At 39.5% G+C, this 20886-nt stretch overlaps 1 protein-coding gene and 1 pseudogene across 9 annotated transcripts in view; one reads left to right on the top strand and one right to left on the bottom strand.

Moving 5' to 3' along the window:
- The window catches only part of NSD3 (nuclear receptor binding SET domain protein 3), a 104769-nt gene that overhangs the window by 47779 nt on the left and 36104 nt on the right, over positions 1-20886 (top strand). For 4 of the 9 annotated variants that reach the window (XM_067022576.1, XM_067022575.1, XM_067022574.1 and 1 more), the window contains exons 5-12: positions 6319-6473; positions 8220-8735; positions 10428-10554; positions 14726-14826; positions 16950-16995; positions 17900-17962; positions 19976-20106; positions 20477-20605. In XM_067022576.1, the coding sequence (XP_066878677.1) occupies positions 6319-6473; positions 8220-8735; positions 10428-10554; positions 14726-14826; positions 16950-16995; positions 17900-17962; positions 19976-20106; positions 20477-20605 (1268 nt within the window). Of the gene's footprint in view, positions 1-6318; positions 6474-8219; positions 8736-10427; positions 10555-14725; positions 14827-16949; positions 16996-17899; positions 18068-19975; positions 20107-20476; positions 20606-20886 lie in introns of those variants that run through there. The other 5 variants (XM_059049208.2, XM_059049207.2, XM_059049205.2 and 2 more) reach the window with 2 other exon arrangements.
- Positions 2521-3726, bottom strand: LOC131747406 (glutathione S-transferase LANCL1-like; annotated as a pseudogene).

Here is a 20886-nt window from a genome sequence, read left to right as displayed (position 1 = left end):
AAACCCTACCTACCGTGAAGGCTTTTGATGCCAAATAATTGGAAGTGACATCAAAGATGAAAGAGGGTCAAATGACTCTAAGGATTGAAGACTGACTTCTTGATGGGACCAATAGCGTTGATGTCAGTAACTGATCGTGACGTTCGTAGAAGCACACGGCAGGATAAGTGAATACTGCTTGACAAGGTTTTAAGGTTTCACTACCTAGTCTTTACATGGAGATAAAAAGATACTACTCATTTTTTCTGGGAAGCAATTTTGTGCATTTTTTCATTTTGTTTTATTTTCTAACAAAAAAAAATATCTGAGGGAAAAATGATGTAACAGAACTAGAACTGAAATGATGCCTCTTCCTTTCAAAACTAAGAAACTTCATGTAAAAGTTTCAGTGTCTACCATGGTGTTAGGGTATTAGTCTGAGTTTTATAGCCTTTGCCTGAGTTTAAAATCCTATCAAACTTTCTGAGCTCTTAAACATAAATAAAACAAACAATGGCACAAGTATAAAATCTTGCCAGTTTAATAACTTTAAAAGCTAAGGAAAAAAATGAAAACTGGATAGTGTTTGTACTGATAAATTTGTTAATGGATGGCAGTAGCTAAACAGCAATCTAAATAGGAATAAGAGTCTTATTCAAAGTGTTCTTCTCCCTGCCTTGATGTCTTCCTGGGGTTAAATCAAATAAGGTGTTTGGTGAAGCACTGTGATCAGCCTCCTCCAGTTAAGAGAAAGTGTTTTGTTATCTTTCCCTTGGTTAGTAACTACCGGAGCTAGAAATGCAGGAACAGTATAGTAAGACGTTTAACAAAACCAAATGGGGTCTGTTCTTTCAAGCTGGACACCCATCCAAAGGCAGATTGGCTTTCCTGTGGATGCTGACACCTGCTCATGTGGCACGTTCGTGAGAAGGGCACGGCTTGCACAGAGCTCGCCAGCAGCACTTCCCATCTGAGAGGCACCAGGTTGTCCCCAGCCAGCCTGGGTCACAGAGCAATAAGCTACTCCTGGGAACTGAGCACTGGGCTGTGTTTTAGATCCTACTGTCAGTAGCCTTTAAAGGGTCAGGCAGTTGCCAATAATATTAGCTATTTTGGTGCTAAACGGAAAATAATCGGGATTGCTATCCACGGGACCCAACATGTACTCAGTGGGGATTTGGTTCACAGTTCCAATAAAAATAGCATGTTTTTGTGACCGAGAGAGCCGTGAAATAGGCACATTTAAAATTTTTAGAGCCTGTTTTCTTAAAAGCTGCAAAATGTTTCAAAATCAGTCAAAATACATAGAAAAGACAAACAAGCCTGGGGAAGTCAGCAATGGAAGGAGGAGGAATGGGAGCTGATGAGTCAAAACATTTGTACAGAAGTTGAAGCACCAGGGATTCTTCACCTACCATATCAATACTGGATCCTGAGGGCTCAGAAATGGATGAGTGTTAAAGCCTAGGGTATGCAAAGAGACAAAAGCCATTTGTTCTAAGAATAATCACTGGATAATACCTTCTCAGGAACCAGCATTCCTGTCAAAAGCTTAGCAATTTTGCAGTATAGCACCCCTCCCCCTTTTTAAACAAGTAGAATGCTCTCCTATTTAGTGAAAAGATCAACATCTAGACAGATAGGAAGGAAAATATCTTACGGCTTCTTCCCAGCAACCAACACTTTATAAAGCATTGTCAGTGCAAAGTAAGTAAAACACAAATCAAAGTTTAGAAGGTCAGTCAGAAAGGGTGGACTCAATCATAATATATTTACACACAGAGGTCTCATTTCCTGATCTTACACTTATTCCGAAGAAGAAACAAGTTTACATAAGTAGTTCCAAAACATACTAGCTTATTTGGAGAAAACAGACTTTTTTGTTAGCTTATCTAGAAATAACCATCAAATCAGAATTTTCATATAACAACCATCACATTTCAGAAGTTTTTGGTAAAGATGTTGGATTGAGCCTGGATGCTCTACTAACAAAAAGAGGTAAATTTGAAAGTATGTTTATCTCTAGTTTAAGCATTGTGAATCTGAAAAATGGTGTTTAGGTCCCTAGCCCAGTTGGCAACTCTTTCAATTTTTGTCCTGGAAGCATATAGTTATATTTTTGTCCCGTTTCATAATCAACCACTTAGAGAAAAGCAGAGTCATAAAAGTGTCATAAAAAAAATACTAAAGGGAAGAGGTGGATGTCAATATCCAGCGATAAGCATGTATTTATCTACATTTAGTTTCTTTTAAACATTTTTAGAACTGTAACAGATGGTTATATTCATAAGCTTGAGTAAGAATACGACTGCCTCCAAGTTCTGAAATAAATGCATATATGCCCTCAAAATACGGTATACATCACCTACCCTCCCTTTAGGAGAAACTGAAGTTAATTAAGATCTCCCTGGATATTTTAAAATAAAAGTAAATAATAAAAAGGAACTGAACTAAAGACATATTCTGAAAAAAAATCAACTAAATCAAGTACACAGTTTGACTCTATTGTTGCTTTAGCCCGGGTTTGATGTGTAGAGAGGCTCATGCAGTGAGGGGACTTTCCTTTAACAGTTCAAATGCAGGGAACCTGACTTTTGTGGGCGCTAGGAGGTCAGCCAAGAAATGAATTGTTCCAGCCATTCCTTCAAAGAGGGAGAAGGGGGTGTCTGGTGTTCTGCATCTGTGTTCTCCATAATCTAAGCACCATTCAGCGAACTTACAGGCCCTGTACAGGTGCTTCGCGTCCTGCGTGAGGTCGTGCAGCGACAGGAAGGCCGTAGGCATTCCCTGCAGCGCCGTGGCACAGCCCGTACCCCTTCTTCAGCGAGCCACACTGCCAGATCACATCAGCACACCGATAGGCAGCATTGAGAGACTGTTCCTCTTTGAACACCTTATAGGCCTGAATGAGCATGTAGATTACCCCAGGAGAACCGTGGCACCAGTGGACTAGCAGGTCCCGAGTATTGTCCACACGAGGAGGGTAATTGCCGGAAGGGAATTTCACCTGGCAGACGTAGTCTCCACTGGGCTTGACCACACTGTGTAACTCCCCATGGCTCACTTGAAGGCTGGGCTGCCTCAGGTGGTAATAAACTCCTGCCAGGCCATGAGCAGCCCCGACATGGTATTCTTGGTACCATTCATACACCAGCGGAGTCTTTCTAGCTAGGTCTTCTCCAGAGGTTAAGACTGTTTCACAAATCTGCTGAATATGGCTTTGAGGAATCTTTTCCACTCCAGAGTTCTTCTTCACAAAGAGGAGAGCATAGATGTAGCCCATTCGACCATAGAGCATTTCATTTGGAGCATATGGGGATCAGTCTTTTTTAGGTGAATTTGCCGGGTGATGCAGTCTTCTGCCCGCCTTTCATTGTTCACCTTGTGATGCACCACAGCGACCACTGCCAGGGGGCCCCTGTCCCCGCAAAGGAAGGTGATGGAATGCTTGGTCAGATAGTTCAGACTTTGCTTTACATAGCCATGTGCATCGGTAGGTAGGTAGGGTCCCCAAACACATCCTAGAGGTGTAAGTAAAGCACAGCAGTACCTGCCCAGCCAGTGTAAACAGTGCTATCCCGAGTGTCTGCTGACTCTAGGCTTCTCTCCATTCGCTGAAGAAGCTCTCGAATCTTATTGTTCAGGCGTTGTGAGAACTCAGTAGTCATCCCAGCAGAATCAGAGTAGCCTTCAGCCAGGGATTTGTTATAATCGGCATAAGGATTCCGGGAGGCCCTTTGCGCCATGGTGCCAGAAACGAGCCCTGCAGCCTCGGGACAAAACGAGAAGCGACGCTTTCACCTGTCCTGTGTTCTTGTAACCCTACTGCTTGTACCCACCACCCTGTCCTCCAAGCCTACCTATTAGTTGAGGCTATATTTTTGTTCTTGTCCTCCAAAACCCTTGGACTTTTAATAAACCTTCTTTGATTGATTACAATCAAATTTATGCTTGGCTCTTCTCAGATTAGGTGATATGGAAAACCAAGTTGTGTATGTTTCTCTTTTCTCACAGGCTATTTTACGTATGAAATTTTAATTTGGTTTAAAAATAATTCCTTAAGTAATCTCCCATTAATGTCTAATAAAATTTAAAAATTTCAAATCCAAGATACAATCCTTTTCCTGTAACTCAGTCAGTTGAGTCGACCCTGAGACCCATACTTTCTGTCAGGATCTGCTTCTTGTCCTTCTCTCCGTACCTGCCTTATCTTGGATTCCCCAAGAGGACCAGTTTTCACATTTCTCTATTGACCTGAGACATTTTCTTTACAGTGGTGTTTTTCAAAATGTTGTTGGTAAAGGACTAGTTTTCTGCGCTTTAAAAAAAAATTTTCCAGTCCGCCATGGACCAATACTTCTGTAAAATACAATAAAATTAACTATTAGGGAAATGAAAGGCCTCCCCTTCCAAAAAAAATACACGGTACAGGATCCCTGATCATGGGCCTAGATGTCACGCAGTGTCAAATTATCATAGTTTCTAAATGCTCACTCTTACCTTCTCTGCTTGTTTTGTGGCAGGCTGGCTTGCCCTGGGGACCACACTCAGAGTAGCACACCAGAGAGCAGTGGTTCTCAGGTGTTTTGGTCCCAGAACCCCTTTTACCCTTAAAATTTGAGGACTCTAAATGCTTTTGTTTACATAGGTTATATCTATTACTGTTTATGTTAATTTAGAAATGAAAGCTGAGAAAATTTTAAAATATTTACCAATTCATTTTAAAAAAGCTACTGTATGTTATATTATTAATTCTGTTTTTATGATAAATATTTTCCCAAGCAAAAAAATTGAGAAGAATGGTGTTTTTACATTTTTGCAAATCTCTTTAATGACTTGCTTAACCAAAGACACTAGATTCTTATATCTGCTTCTACATTCAGTCTGTTATGGTTTGTTGTTTTGGTTGAAGAAAATGAAGGTAATCTGGCCTCACACAGATGTGTCTTTGGAAGAGGGAAGAGTATTTTAATAATAGCCTTTTCAGATAATTGTGGGTATATTTCTTTGATATTGCCCCAAAACTCAGCAAGTGGTGGGGTAGTTGCAATATGGAATCTGAAATCCTATCAATAAACTTTTTGTACTTGGTTTCTGTCTTGCACTTTGAATGGATCGTTTGCCTTGCGTGACTTCGTAACATCATACATTGGCCATTTAAAAAATATTGCATGCATATCTTCCAAATGTTGACACATTCCTTTATAGATATTTTTAAAATCATATTCGTTGTCACCACTTACTTCATCAGGAAATTCTTAGATTATTTGGAAATTGGAAGACTCATAGGGGCAGATACTAGTTTATTTTGATTTTTCTTGGAACATCAAATTTTATTATTGGCAACAAATACTATCAGCTGTTTTCCTTGAAGTGACAAACTTGCTTGTTCATTTTTGAGAAAATGCCTGCCAAATTCTCAAGTTCAAATAACCATAGTTTTTCTCTTAGTCATGTTCCACGAAGAAGTGGCCAGTTCACCTTGCAGTTCAATCACAGAAGTAGTTTCCCTCAAGGCAATCTGCATACCTGCAGCACGCAGAAGTGCTTTATGCACCCTTCCCATTTTGTCCGAAGGAATACTAGAAAGACGTGTTCAAGGGTTGAGATTTAGTAAAAGTAATTTTTACTGCTTCATCAAGGACATTAAGTAAAACTGGCTTTTTTGTTTGTTTGTTAACTGCCAGCGTATGGCTGTGAAAGATACGGCACTAGTATAATGTGGTGTCATCACTGCCTTTATTTGTGCTGAGATGCCAGCAGTCTGACCCACCATTGCTTTTGCCGTATTAAGTGCAAGTGTCAACATCATGAAAAAGACAACATCTTGGTATTATTGTGAAGATGGTTTTGACCTTGCAGGATCCCTGGGCGAGTCTCAGTAGCCTGTCCTCCCCTTACCACCCCCAGGTCTGTGCGCCACACTTTTATGTCATTAGAAAAGCAGTTTGACCAGCACTTGGCTTTTGAAAGTCCAAGAAAATATGTTATGCATTTTTTTGAAGGAAAAATTATTTATACCTAGATTTGTTTGTAAAAAGGTTTGAGGCCAGTAAAAATAAATTGTGTAACCAAGGTAACAAATCTGACAATTAGCAGAATTTCTGATTTTTTTTTTTCCTCTTAAAACTTGCTGTACTAAGTTTAATTGTTCGGGGTGATTTTTACAGTAACAATTAGTTGTGTTATTGGTAGATGTTGGATTACATCTTTGGACAATCCAAAAATTACGTGTTTTAATAGGAGTAAACTAGGGAACCTGGCTTAGGTCCACATTTTTGGCAAAGTATATGTGGCTGCTTATGCTCTGAAATGGCTAATAGGAATTTTTACTTACAGGTGCCCGGGAATATCATGTCCAGTTTTTTAGCAACCAGCCAGAGAGGGCGTGGGTTCACGAAAAGCGGGTCCGAGAGTACAAAGGTCACAAACAGTATGAGGAACTACTGGCCGAGGCGACCAGACAAGCCAGCAATCACTCTGAGAAACAGAAGGTGACTGATGACATAGGAACATGGTCAATTGCATGTGGACTTTAAAGGACTTAATAATTTAGTAGAGCTTTTCATACTTGAATTCAAGCAATTAGAATGACTTATTTTAGTCCTCTAAGTTCAATTTTAATAATTCATTGTGTGTCAATACATTTTATATGTCATATAAATAACATTATAGTCCTACTGAAAACTTTATCTGCTTAATACAATTTTGGATTCTATTTGGAATTGAATTCAAATGTACGTAGTCTAGTAGATGCTAGTGAAATGTGGATTTTATCAGATTTTTATGTTTTTTCCTATTTCAACATTTTCCCCTAATTCCCCTTTATTCTTACTTAGCAAAATTGTTTTATGAAAGTAAGGCTTTAAAAATATTTAGTACTTACTCTGAGACAGGCACTGTTTTAAGCATTTTATATATGTATTAATCCATTTAATCTTCATTACAACTTTGGTGAGGTAGATACTATTATTCCTATTTCTGCAGATGAAGAAATTGAGGCACAGAAAGCTTAAGTAGCAGTTTCAACCAAGGTCACACTAGTGATGGAACCAAAGATGTTTGTTGTGGTGGACATACTAGAATTTTGACATGAACTCTTGATAATCTGTCTGGTCGAGATTTTTAAACTCAACTAATTTAGTGTGGGCCTATGGTGATTCAGAAATTTGTCCTATTTTCACTCTAAGCTAAATATTTTCACAGAGGATTTTGATTACTTTTATCAAACTTAACACTTCACAGATTTATTTTTATTATTATTATTATTTTTTTTGTGTGTGTGGTACGCGGGCCTCTCACTGTTGTGGCCTCTCCCATTGCGGAGCACAGGCTCCGGACGCGCAGGCTCAGCGGCCATGGCTCACGGGCCCAGCCGCTCCGCGGCACGTGGGATCTTCCCGGACCGGGACACGAACCCGCGTCCCCTGCATCGGCAGGCGGACTCTCAACCACTGCGCCACCAGGGAAGCCCGTCTTCACAGATTTAAATAACAGTGTTTGACATATACTGTACCGACTCCTTGTTTCGTTAGCTAATTCCTGGCTACCTCAGTCTAACCCCCTGGATAATTCCTGATTGCTTTGCTCATCTCACACACCTTTATTCAAAATTTTCTTACCTGTTTTGCCAATCCAATGTCTTCTGATCAGGACTATGGAAACTGTGATGCAGGTTTATTTTTCCTCTCGTACGATCCTGTTTTCTTGTGTCGTATCAATTTCCACGTGTTCCTCGGGGCTGTCCTTTCTCTGCATTCTGCCCCTGTTTGCATTCTGGCACAGGCTGGCCGCTCAGCTCCAAATGCTGGCTCTGTGCCACTTACTTAGCTTTCCTGTGGTCTGTGTGGCACCCCTGAGCTTTAGGGTGTCGTCTTTAATGTTAGTGTTTTATTGGCCCCTGAAAGTAATCCTTTCTGTAATCTTTCTTCTCTCTGCCATCATCACTGCCAGCTTTTTAGGAATGTTACATGAGGAGGACGACTCCCTCTTGGAGGGACTTGTCCAGCAGAGTGGGCGACAAAGAAGGGTTTACTGTAAGAGTGGACCTGCATGTCCTCGATAGCAGCGCTGATTCATCAAAGTCATGGAGTTAGAACGTTTCCCTTGTTTGACTGAAGACCCTGAAGATGTTTATGCATACCTGGAAAGATGATAAGACCACATGGGAAACACGTGTTGGTTTAACTGTCCCTGTTAGATTAAAGCATGTTCCATAATGCCTGTATCTTTCTTTACAGATTCGGAAACCCCGGCCTCAGAGAGAACGTGCTCAGTGGGACATCGGCATTGCCCACGCAGAGAAAGCATTGAAAATGAGCCGGGAGGAAAGAATCGAACAGTATACTTTTATCTACGTTGATAAACAGCCTGAGGAGGCTTTATCCCAAGCAAAAAAGAATGTTGCCTCCAAAGCCGAAGTTAAAAAAACCCGAAGGCCAAGATCAGTGCTGAATACTCAGCCAGAACAGACCAGTGCAGGCGAGACGGCCTCCTCACTATCAGGTACTGAAATTCGGAGACACAGCCAGAGGCGGCACACGAGCGTGGAAGAGGACGAACCACCTCCCGTTAAAGTAGCCTGGAAAACGGCAGCTGCGAGGAAATCCTTACCAGCTTCCATCACAATGCACAAGGGGAGCCTGGATTTGCAGAAGTGTAACATGTCTCCAGTTGTGAAAATTGAACAAGTGTTTGCTCTTCAGAATGCTACAGGAGATGGGAAATTTATCGATCAGTTTGTTTATTCAACGAAGGTACCTCCTTTTTTCATGGGTTTTTTAGGGGAACCTAGGTATCTAGTAAGTAGTCAACCTTGGCATTTAAAAAAAAACCCCAGACAACACAAGGTCATAATTTGAATACCCTTTGTATTCACTGCACTTGAAATGTACGGTCAGTTTACTCTGTTTAAGATGGGGGCAAAAAAGACATAGGCAAAAAAGCTTTGTTTTTCTTCTTTTTTTTCCTCTCTTTTGTAATATCCCCATCTGTACTAGATTAATCTTGAGCTGTGCAGCCAAAATTGAGCTGTGCTCCCTAAAATCATGGAAAAAAACTGGGCACTTTGCCTGTTTCTGGTTTGTGTGGTTAGTTTTTCTTAGTTGCAAAGTATGCTTCTTATTAAATCATTTCTGTCAGTTATCTGAATTAACCATTGTAATCATTATACCTGTTGCTCTGTTGGGTTGCACCAGCAATTTCGTTTGGCCCATGTTGACCTGGGATAGCTAATACATTTTAGGGAAATACCAGAACTGTGTTTGTTCTGTCACAATGAACTGTGGTGACAGCTTGTGTAATGGGGTGAAAGTAGCCTCTTCAAACGGAATGCCTCCCTCAGACAGCCCTGGGCCTCCATTTAGGGCACTTATACTTTAGCTTGAAGACTTTAAAACTCCTTTACAACATTTGTAATTTCTATTCCATGTACCTCTTCACTACCTTCCCAGCCGACACCACAACTGTGGGCTTGTGAATCCAAATTTCATGGCACCTCATGGATGTGTGCTATTTTTAAAGAATTCTGTGCTTATTTCCTCACGTTGCAATACGCACATTAAAATAAATATAGGTATGCCTCATCAGTGATACACTTTCCTGAAGGAAAGCATAAGGGTCCTCTGTTAACCTGTTTCTGCCTATAGGTTCAGCTGATTTCAGTAAGGCGAAGTTCCTTGGAAAAACTTAAGTTACGGTCCCCACTTGGTTCTGTTGACAGCTTTGACTAGCAAGTAAATACTTTGCATCTTTTTCGAATGCGAATTGGCTTCATTCTTGGAGCTGATTTTTATCTGCTTTTGGATACACAAATCAAACTTTGTCACCCCCTCACCAAAGAGTTCTATTTAAATCAAATTTGAGATAAAATTGACCTTTTAAAAATGAAAGCTTTAAAAATACATATACTATATTTATAAATCACTCCATTATTTCACAGCATGAAAAAATGAGACAGAACTGTAATTGTCTCTGCCTTCTCTCTGTTCCAAATTGCCTATGGGGTGCACACTTTCGTCATACTTGTGTAATCTAAGGATATCCTTGTCTTTCAAAGATGTGTTGATATTTTTATCTGTAGTAGAGTACTTTACCACATGAAAATGACTATAGTTCTCTTACTGTGATACGGGTAAAGGGAGAGACTATTCAGACCAGAAAATATTTTGGTTTTGACAGAAAATTAGATGATAACAGGTTTATTTTTTAGTGATATTCATCATCTGGACTTAGAAAACAGGTTTTTTCCCCCCACATAGTCTCATTGTACATTGTAGAATACATCCTGATGACTTAATAAAATTGCTCTGATAATGGCTAAGATAATAAATTAACTGCAAAGACCATGTAAAATCCAAGCACATTATGATGGTCTTAAGGCATCTTTATAAGCCAATGGTGCCATTTGCCTGGTAATCACCTATTTTTTAATTTGCCTTATTTTGAAGGGAATTGGTAACAAAACAGAAATAAGTGTCAGGGGACAAGACAGACTTATAATTTCTACACCAAACCAGAGGAATGAAAAGGCAACTCAGAATATGTCATCTCCTGAAACAACATCTGGTCCTGCAGGTGGGTATGAATGTAGAGTACATTCCTGTTTGAGTTCTTGGTTCTGCTTGACTGTCACATGGCAGCTTTGTTCCTAAGAAACCTTTAGTTATCAAAATCAAATTGTATTTTTAAAATGAAATTATAAAAGCAATTATTTTATTTTATTTTATTTTATTTATTTATTTATTTATTTTTTGTGGTATGCGGGCCTCTCACTGTTGTGGCCTCTCCCGTTGCGGAGCACAGGCTCCGGACGCGCAGGCCTAGCGGCCATGGCTCACGGGCTTAGTTGCTCCGCGGCATGTGGGATCTTCCCGGACCGGGGCACGAACCCGTGTCTCCTGCATCGGCAGGCGGATTCTCAACCACTGCGCCACCAGGGAAGCCCAAGCAATTATTTTAATAGGAAAGAATGGTTTAGGGGCCAGAGAGCTTTATTGATAGTAATAATAAGTTATTTTTTCTACAGGAACTTAAATAGTAGGCTTCTATAATGAAAAGATTATAGTTGTACAGTCTGTACATATCTGACTAGAAGCACCATTTGATGCTCTCTCCGTATGAGAATAACAGCTTTAATTTTCCAGCAGTATTAACACATTCTTACTGTTTCCTCCTTCATCCCCTATTGGACACAAATTGGTAGATGCCCACACTCTTTCCATTATTCTTAGGTGTGCTAGATGTCAGCAGTTGAGGGGCTCGGGCCTAGCTCTCTTATAAAATCTTCTCTGATTAACAGATACCATGGGTTGAAAATCAAGCTACATTATTGTCGCTCAAAGAAGAAATGCCTGTATTTAGTAAGATCGTGCCTTTGGAATAGGCAAAGTAATTTTTATTAAGAGACTGACTTACTAAGGATCTTATAGAAGCTTAATTGAGTGTCTGGTGGGTTTGGTTTATATAACAGTATTACTGCTGCATACAGCTGTCAAGAAAAGAGTTAGATACCAACTAACTTGGTCATTTGAAATCTTAGAGGAGGAAGGAGTTTGTTTCAATTTGTTCTTTAAAAATTTTTTTTGGAATCTAAGAAGTGACCAAATACTTTTCTAGAAGGATTAAAGTCTTAAGACCCAAGGTAGTAATCTTGGATCAGTAGTAACTCAGGCAAACCTGTAATTGAGTATTTTTTGTAAGGGAAATTTTGAGTAAGAGTCTTCTTATTATAAAAGCTAAATGCAAACAATCATTATTCAGGAAAGTTCATTATTCAGGAAAGAACTTGCAGCCCTTTATTTTCAAGAAAGGGCTGCAGGATGGGGAGAGGTGTTGCCATGTATGGGACAGGGCATAGTAGATAGAATGCCTTTATTCAACAATGAGTTGGGAAAGGAAGCTGCAGTAGAGTAAGGAGGGAGTAGCAAAGTCCAGAACCAGAACTTGTATCACTTGAAAATACTGTATAAAAAATGAAATTATAATGAGGCAATGAATAATGGACTTAGAAGATTTTGCATTAATTAGCCATAATTGAAAATGTTTGTTACCTTCTTTGATACCACAAGACTCTTGGCCTCAGTGCTCTGTAGTTAGGTCTGTCAGTTTTGCCATCTTTCTTTACACTAAACCGTTAGTAATTTGTCCGAGTGTAAGTGTGATATTTAGACTAGGAGGATCATTATTTAAACATCTGCATTCTCCGAACTAGGGAGAAAGTAAATTCTTCATAGGATATTAGATTGATCTTAAATATTAAACTTTTAATGGAGATTGTTTTTTCTGCCCCTCAGCTACTGAACATTTTATCTTCATGTAGTCTTTTCATTTCAATTTAAGTTCTGCTATGAATTTTCTTCTTTTCCTTCTTTTTTTTTTTTTTTTTTCCTCTAGTGAAAGCTAAAGGTGGAAAGTTATAATTTATATCAAGAAAAAGCCCTGTTCCTTGCTCAGGCAGACATAGTGTAATGAGATTGTAAATTAATGTTGCAGCCTTAATTTAGGGATGAGCGCTCTAAAGCTTTGACCTTGGTTTAAATTTGGTTACCAGCTGTAGTTGATAAGCATATTTTATCTTTTTACATGACCATTTTGTTCCTTGTGAAAATAACTTCAGTAGTTGAAAAGTCAGAAAAGAGACCCGATCTCCCTTCAGAAACCAATTGCACCATTATCTCATTTTGTGTTAACTACTCATGGAGAATTCTCCAGCCTTTTCTTAGTAAATTTAGGTGCTACATAGGATGTGTGACACTGCTACATTTCTATGGTTTGAGGAGTTGTATCTGCATTTCTAGCAGATTTCTAAGCTATTTTCCAAATCCAGAGATGCTCACTTCTCCTCTCTTAGAACATAAACGTAATACTTTTTAGTGTCTTTAAATGTAGTAGAATGTATATGTTCTTCAGGTAGCTTTCAGAATAATTTTTTTTTTTTTTTTTTTTTTTCGGTACGCGGGCCTCTCACTGTCGTGGCCTCTCCCGTTGCGGAGCACAGGCTCCGGACGCGCCGGCTCAGCGGCCACGGCTCACGGGCCCAGCCGCTCCGCGGCACGTGGGATCTTCCCGGACCGGGGCACGAACCCGCGTCCCCTGCATCTGCAGGCGGACTCTCAACCACTGCGGCACCGGGGAAGCCCTCAGAATAATTTTAAGGAGTCACCACATTGCCTTATGTTTAGAGCAAATATCATTTGCCCTTGCTGGAACAGTTTTGTTGTCATTCTCAAAACACGGTTGTTTGTTTGTTTTTCGCAGTTCCATTTTCATTTTCCTCTTCCCTGGTAGGTCTTGAATGTTGATGACTATACTGAGCTGTGCGTCTCTGGAACACTCAGGTGTCTGTGAGGGGAGGGTACCTGTTGTCTTAGTTAACATTTTCATCACTGTAAGGAGAAGAGTGAGAGTAAAGGACACCTTCATTTTGTGACTTCTCTGCTAGAAATTAATTAAGCACAGCTCAGAAACAATACATGATCATCAAACTACCTACTCCTTCCCCCCCCAAAAGGAGTGGGATCCTTCTTTGTTTTGGCTTTGAACAAAGGTGAGGAAAGCCCTTTCCACATAGACAAGAACAATGAAACCAGAAAATATACAGGTGATATGGAACACTTCATGGAGGTAGCTTCTGCAAGGTGGTTATTATCTAGCAAGGACCGTTTAGGTGGTCCAAGCGCTGAAAAGATGGAGAACAGCTGCGCTGAAGGTATCGTTCCTTCTTTGGGTCACAGACTGAACCATTCTGTGATTCATTCCTGACTCAGTGTTTCTTCACACTGCGGCCTTCAGTCTTAAGTTTTATCCTTTCCAAAATGGGGTCCATGTGAGTTTTCTTTCAAAGAATTTTACTGTTTAAAAATCTTCATAGGGCTTCCCTGGTGGCGCAGTGGTTGAGAGTCCGCCTGCCGATGCGGGGGACGCGGGTTCGTGCCCCGGTCCGGGAGGATCCCACGTGCCGCGGAGCGGCTGGGCCCGTGAGCCATGGCTGCTGAGCCTGCGCGTCCGGAGCCTGTGCTCCACAACCTGAGAGGCCACAACAGGGAGAGGCCCGCGTACCGCAAAAAAAAAAAAAAAAAAAAAAAAAATCTTCATAGTTTCTTTTTTTTCACCGTTTAATATTAAATAGCTTGATAATTTGTTTCACCTAGTTTTCCATGACTAATTATTTCTAAATTATATAAGTCCCTTGATAGTCAAATTAATGATTCCGTTTTAGTCCCATTTTTGTGCCTTTCCTGCTTTTTTCCCTTTGGTTGTTAATGATATAACAATAGCAAAACCAGCACCTAGCACTGTTAAGCATTTTACATGTAGAATTAATTTATTTGTTAAAATGCAAAATACATAGTACAGATTGAATTTTGCACCGTTACTTCCTAATGTCAACTGAGAGTAAAATCATTTTCATCCATCCCCTCAGTCCCTTCATCCCTTCAATTACTATTACCTAAATGTGTTTATCTGCTGTTTTGGTTTGACTTTACAATTTTTAAAAATCCAGTCCCTCTTTATCTGTATATTTCAGAGTGCGTTATGACTCCTAGTCTCAACCCATCAGCTTTTACAATTTGATCTATACAATTTTTTTATGTACTCCCAAGTGTTTAATAGTTTTTTAATGAGTTATAGTTAAAAGACCGAAAGTAATGGATAAGAAAAGGAAGGAATTTGGTCAGATCTTAGTTACTAGAATGTCAGTTACTCAAGTGAGGTTTATTGTCTGTTCGTTTGAATTATCTTTTAGGCTCAGTAGAAAAGAAGCAACAGAGAAGATCCATTAGAACCCGTTCCGAATCAGAGAAATCCACTGAGGTCGTGCCAAAGAAGAAGATCAAAAAGGAGCAGGTTGGCTTCCCACATGTAGAGGGTTAACCGTCGTATTTGTGAGTGTTGTGGCTTATGCTGGTGTCTTAAAAGAAAGAGAGACTCCCCCAGCACTGGCTTTCCTTTCCGGACTACCTAATGCTTCTGTCCTGGTGAACCCAGTGCCCAGTCCTAATACAACCATCCCTGTGATGCTGCTTCAAGCATTTTCACAGAAAACAGTCAGACTTCGGGAGATGGGAAGCCAGTGGTACAAGACTTTTAAAGAATTCCTCACATTGATTTTGACATTTCAGTTGCGAGCAATATGATTTCATGTTTTTGTGATTTTTATTTGGAACCATCATTGAGTTCCCCTTTTTTTTTTTAATTTTAATTTTTGGTTTAAGCTGCTGGTATATATTATTTTTATTTTTTAAACAGACCAAATTAATTTAACTATAAGAGTTTTATTTAAGAAACAGATAATCATAGATGATCTGGTTCTTCTGTTGGTATCACAGATTTTTTGGAATGTTATTTTCCCAGTTGAATGGCACTCAGCTGTTACTGGGTTCTACACTATTTATGTACAAAAAAGGAGGGGCATTTTGACTGAAGGGTATTCAGCCAGTGTAATCTATACAGCAATAGGCATATTAAATTACCTTTTCAAAGAAATTTTTGGAAATCGTTAACTCCTTTAACTTAAATTCACAGTCAAAATTTTTCTTAATTTGTTAAAGTGAAAGAATATCCAGTTTTATACCCAGACAGCTGCTACTAAACAAAAAGAACTGTGACTAGTATTAGTTCCAATAAGCTTTATATTTTTAAAACCACTTAAATATGGAAGAATGTGAAGTTTTCTATTTAAATTATTTCCTTGAGAATTTTAAACTTCCAAACCTAAGAGGTGATTTTGTGGGTACTGTATGGTATCATCAGACATGTAAAACAATTTTCCAAGAAGTAGTTAACAAAAATTTAAATAATATACTAATTTGTCATTCATTTATCATAATTAGATTTCATACTTAGGAAATTATATTCCAAAAAATCTTTCTAACCTCTTGCAGATCTCCAGTATTCCTTCCCAAAATGAAGTTGTGATTTTGCCAGCTGGTTCCCAAATTCAGTCTGTGACCAGTCAGTCTAAAATTAACAAGGAGAATGAGTACAAAAAATGGGATGGATTGTTAATGCCACTGTGTTTATAGTTAGTAGAAAAACAATACCAGTGATTGTTTAGAAGATTTTATATTTGTATTACTAATTGTATCTTATAAAAGCACTTCTGTTGTATGTTTTTTTTACTTGTAAAAAAAATAAAAATTTTTTTAAAAAGCTTAGAATAATCCTTAAATATTTACAAAATGTGTTGCAACATGCATATTTCACCACATCTCAGAGAAACATAAAATCCAGTTCATAGCTTAAGCAGGAACTCCTCCAAACGGCATCCTTCCTTTAATTCCAGTGGTTGAATCCTCAAAATTACCACGTGTTTTACATAAACATTGGCAGAATAACTTCTGATCTCGCTCTCCTAATGTAGGATCAAGACACTGTTCATAAGACACTCAAGAAAGTGCTTTTGCAATATCACAAACTTATTTTCTTAAGTTTGTACTAGCAGCAAAAGTATTGAGCTTCCAGCTGTATGGAGCCCTGTAGCACTCTCTACAGAGAGGGTCCTGATTCCCAGCAACTTAGATGTGAGTGCAGGCGCGGAAGGGTCTTAAAGTGGCGTGAGTTACATTAACCTGAGTATCATAGTAAGTAAAAATTTATCCTGACGTCTTTGGGGTGGGAGGGGTTTATAGCAACATTGGGGCTGGTTGCAGAAACAACCCCTCTCCTGCCTCCCAGACACTGAGGAAAGTATTTGTGTTCTTTTCATATACCAAGGGAATGGTGGGAAAGGTCGTTGCTCAAAAGCATGTGGCTGTGTGTTGTCACTTGGCATCCAGCACAGGCAGCTAGGATTTAAACCCTCCCTGACTCTGAGACAGAGAACTTCACCAGAATATGGGACCGAGTCCAGATTTCAGATACATTAATCGCTCATCGTTACTTAGATTGATCGAAGTGTTATTTTTTTTCTCTCTGTTAATTAAGTGAAAAAAATTCCCCATTAATGCTGTATTTTTCTGTCCAAACAGGTTGAAACAGTTCCTCAGGCTACAGTGAAGACTGGATTACAAAAAGGTGAGTTACTATAATGTTGCTCTGCATTTCCTTGATTAAAACCAATTTTAAAGAATTATTTGTACTTCATGTATTTTTGTGTGTCTCTGTAAATCACTTGTCGCTCTTCAGTCGATAATTTGTGTGAAATTGAAGTACTCCCCTGTTTGTGTGTGTGTGCGCGCATGCGTGCGTGTGTGTCTTTTAGAATTGATCTTACTCTGTGCCTCCATGTGAAAAGTCTTATTTGTTTTGGTAAATTGGAGAACACCACGTAGGCTTGATACTGTTTCCAACTTTTCTCCATAAGATTCTGGGGTTTCACTGGTTTATAAACTAGGGATGTGACGAATCCACTTTTTTTGGTATTCGACTGAATACCGAATAGTAGCTATGTCAATAGTGGTCAAACATGGACTATGACAAATCAGACAAGACAACCTGATTGAAAAAAAAAAAAATCTTGCCACGTTTATTTTTACAGTGCTGTAAAATCTTTTTGTAGATTAAAATGATTCGTAGCATATTTATGGCCATTATTTGATGACCTTATGCAGAATCTATTTGAGATATGCACAAAGTTTAAGAAACCTTAAACTTAAGTCTGTACTTTTCTGTGTGCAATTTGACTACAGTACAAACTCCATAGCATGATTCGTGCGTTTTTGGTGAGATCAGACTGTATTTAATACCTGTAGTTTACTCTGGGCAAATTGCATTATTTAAAAAATAAAAATAAAAAAAAAAAACACCAGCCTCTCTGCATTCTCGGGGAGAAGTCTGCAGCGATGGTCTCCGTGGAGATCCTCAGCAGAACTGAACAGCCTCTCGGAGGGAACACTGCTTGGCGGAGCTCCAAGAAAAGACATCGCGATCGCTGCGAGATTAGGAGGCCTGATTGCGTTGTGTTTCCACCATTCCACAGGGTCGGCGGACCGGGGAGTGCAGGGCTCTGTCAGATTCAGTGACAGCTCCGTCTCCGCAGCGAGTGAGGAAACTGTGGACTGAGATTCCTGTACAATTTCATCCCAGAAACTCCAGACTTGTAGTCTCCATGCAAGATTTCTTTGTCGGCGGCTCGATAAACAGTTTCTTTGTTTTCAATTTTGATTTTGCCAATCATCATTATTGGCATTTTCCTGCCTGGTTTCTTTTTCAAGACTCTGAACAATTGCTTTAACATTCAAATGATTTTTTTTTTCTTTTCTTTTTTTTTTCTTTTTTTTTTTTTTGTCTGAGCTGGATGGGTACAGCTTAAATCATGGGTCCAGCCTAAAAAAACCACCGTTTAACTTACACTGATCAATTTCAACATGGACTGTTTTTGGGTTTTTTTGGTTTTTTTTTTTTTTTTTTTTTTTTTAATAAAGCGTCATTAATGCACATCTGCAGGGTTTTGCCAAACAGCCCAAACTGTATACATTACAATCATTAAAAGCTCTTATTTTTTTTAACATTAGTGCCGTTATCATGGAGAACAGCGTGGTGGCTGCCTTTGGCAGCCTGTCCTTTTTCTAGCATTTTCAGAAACTCATCGGAAATGGCGGTACCTGTGTTTCCCTTCGAAAGCCTCTCAGTACAGCACTCCTGTTCCTCTGTTAAAACTCCTTGTTAATCCAGTGATCTTTTAGGCCAAGGAAATATTTTGTGGTGGTGTTCTGGGTCCATACACCAGCAATGAAGGAGATAGATTTGTGTACTTGTGTTTTTTAATCAGCGTTAACACGGGCAGGCACCCTCATTTGTAGATGTAAGGAAACATTCAGTGAAAACCTTGTAGGATGGGATGTGATAACGAGGTTTCCAGTAACCTGAGCAGTCCAACGAGGTGCACATCCTCCTCCACAGACCGTGGCCACACACCAAGTGCTGCTCCCGTTCAGCCTTTGCGGATCTTCATGGCCTTGGGAGACCTGTTTCTCCATGGTCTCTTCTGGACTGCACACTTCCACCATAGCTTGCTGGGCTGATCTAGATGTCTGTTTGTTGTATGGAAATTTTGGGGGAAAAAAAAAAAATCCAAAACAAAAACTGTGGGTTGAAATATTAACCGTCTCCTTGGTTCCTTGGTATTCACCGTGCCTGATCTGCACATTTCATCGTGGCTGTTTCTGTATAGCCTATACTGCATTAGCCCAAGAGATTGTTGCTTTGTAACTTTTTGCACTATTGTTTTGGCTGGATTTGTATTACACACCGTTTTAAAAAAAAAAAATTCCACACTATTCTCTGCCTTTTTTTTTTTTTTTTTTTTTTTTTTTTTTTTTCATATTTATTCCTTCCCTCACCAAGTCCACACAGAGGCCTCTCATCCAGCTCTTCGTGATTTGGCCGCACTTGAACATTGTCTGTTTACAGCCCTCAGCACTGTGCCTCCTAGATGGCATGACGTATGTAGCTGTGCTGCAGCACTTGTAATGGTCACAGTAAATGCCCTTCACCCAGGAAGTCTCAGATGAACAATTGTGAACATCCAGGATTTATCTGGGGGGCAATAATCAACTGAATTGCAAAATTCGGGGGAAAATGGCACTATCCGTGTACGAATCGAATACAAATCAAAGATTTGTCACATCCCTAATAAAAACAAGATGGAGGTGTCTCTGCGACCATATTTGTAAGCTACACAGTGTGTTGGGTTTTATGTCTTCCCCCTCCAAATTGAATGGTTCTTTGGATTGCTCCAAATCGATCAGCTGTCCTACAGTTTTGATAGAATTGGTTTTTAGGTTGGAACTTGGGCTCTGTTGCCCGAAAATAGCTTTAGAGCAGGAGCACGGAATTAAGTGTTTTAATAGAGCGGTTGTAAATTACATCACTCACCATCAGGAAGGTCAGAAGCTTATGAAGTTTTGACTCGTGACTTCAGTGTTACAAAGAGAGCTATGCTTTTTTTCACACTACTGATGAGTTTGGGGAAAGAAAATATTCTCCCACAAAAAAATTAAAACAACAAACTTTAAGTACTATTTTAGGATTAATTTCGGTGTGTTGTATTAAGGTGCCAGCGAGATTTCAGATTCCTGTAAACCTCTAAAGAAAAGGAGCCGCGCCTCAACTGATGTAGAAATGGCTAGTTCCACGTACAGAGACACGTCTGACTCCGATTCCAGAGGACTGAGTGACCTGCAGGTAAATATGTCCCAGGGCCTGGGCGCAGTGTTGTTTCGCTTTGCCAAACCAGGCAACCAAGTAATGCTTTTGCCTGACTTTTTTCGGCGAGAACAGGGAATTTTTTTAAAAATGCTGATAGTAAAGAAATCATTTTGGTCATTTTGTAACTTACAGGTCTCTTAATTTTGCTGATCTCTTAACATAACAGGAGTGTAGTTTTTTAATTGTAACAAGTTTCTCTCAAAACACCAGACATTGGGGTTTTAGAAAGAAAGGAGGAACAGGTTGTGTGAAGGTTTCTTTGAGCAAGTCTTACTATGATTTTAGTAGCACCTACTTTTGAGTAAACTTTTGTTTTTCTTAAAAACGTGTTCTGTTTTCCATGTAGGTAGGCTTTGGAAAGCAAGTCGATAGCCCTTCAGCTACTGCAGATGCAGATGTTTCTGACGTGCAGTCCGTGGATTCAAGTTTGTCAAGAAGAGGCACTGCAATGAGTAGAAAGGACACTGTATGTCAGGTAGGCAGGCAGCCTGTCCTGCAGCTTGAAACAAAGGCTGCGATACCCTGCCGGTGATACGCTTCCCTCCTGTTGGTGAGGGGAGTATCTTTCTAAGTTATGGTACTACTTTCAAGCTACAGATCTAAAAGCCACTTCTGGCTCTTTTCTTCCCTTTCGGAGTTGGAATACTTATTATTCACATGTAAGTGACAGTCTTCATTGCGATACTCCCTTATTAATTGGAAGTAAATGGCAGGTGGATGACTTCAAAAACATCTTCTTAAATCGAAGTCGGTGTT

The sequence above is a fragment of the Kogia breviceps genome, chromosome 20, assembly GCF_026419965.1.
Source record: "Kogia breviceps isolate mKogBre1 chromosome 20, mKogBre1 haplotype 1, whole genome shotgun sequence".
Taxonomy (NCBI): domain Eukaryota; kingdom Metazoa; phylum Chordata; class Mammalia; order Artiodactyla; family Physeteridae; genus Kogia; species Kogia breviceps.
Note: the sequence above shows the minus strand (reverse complement) of the source record. Positions and strands in the feature narration are given on the sequence as shown.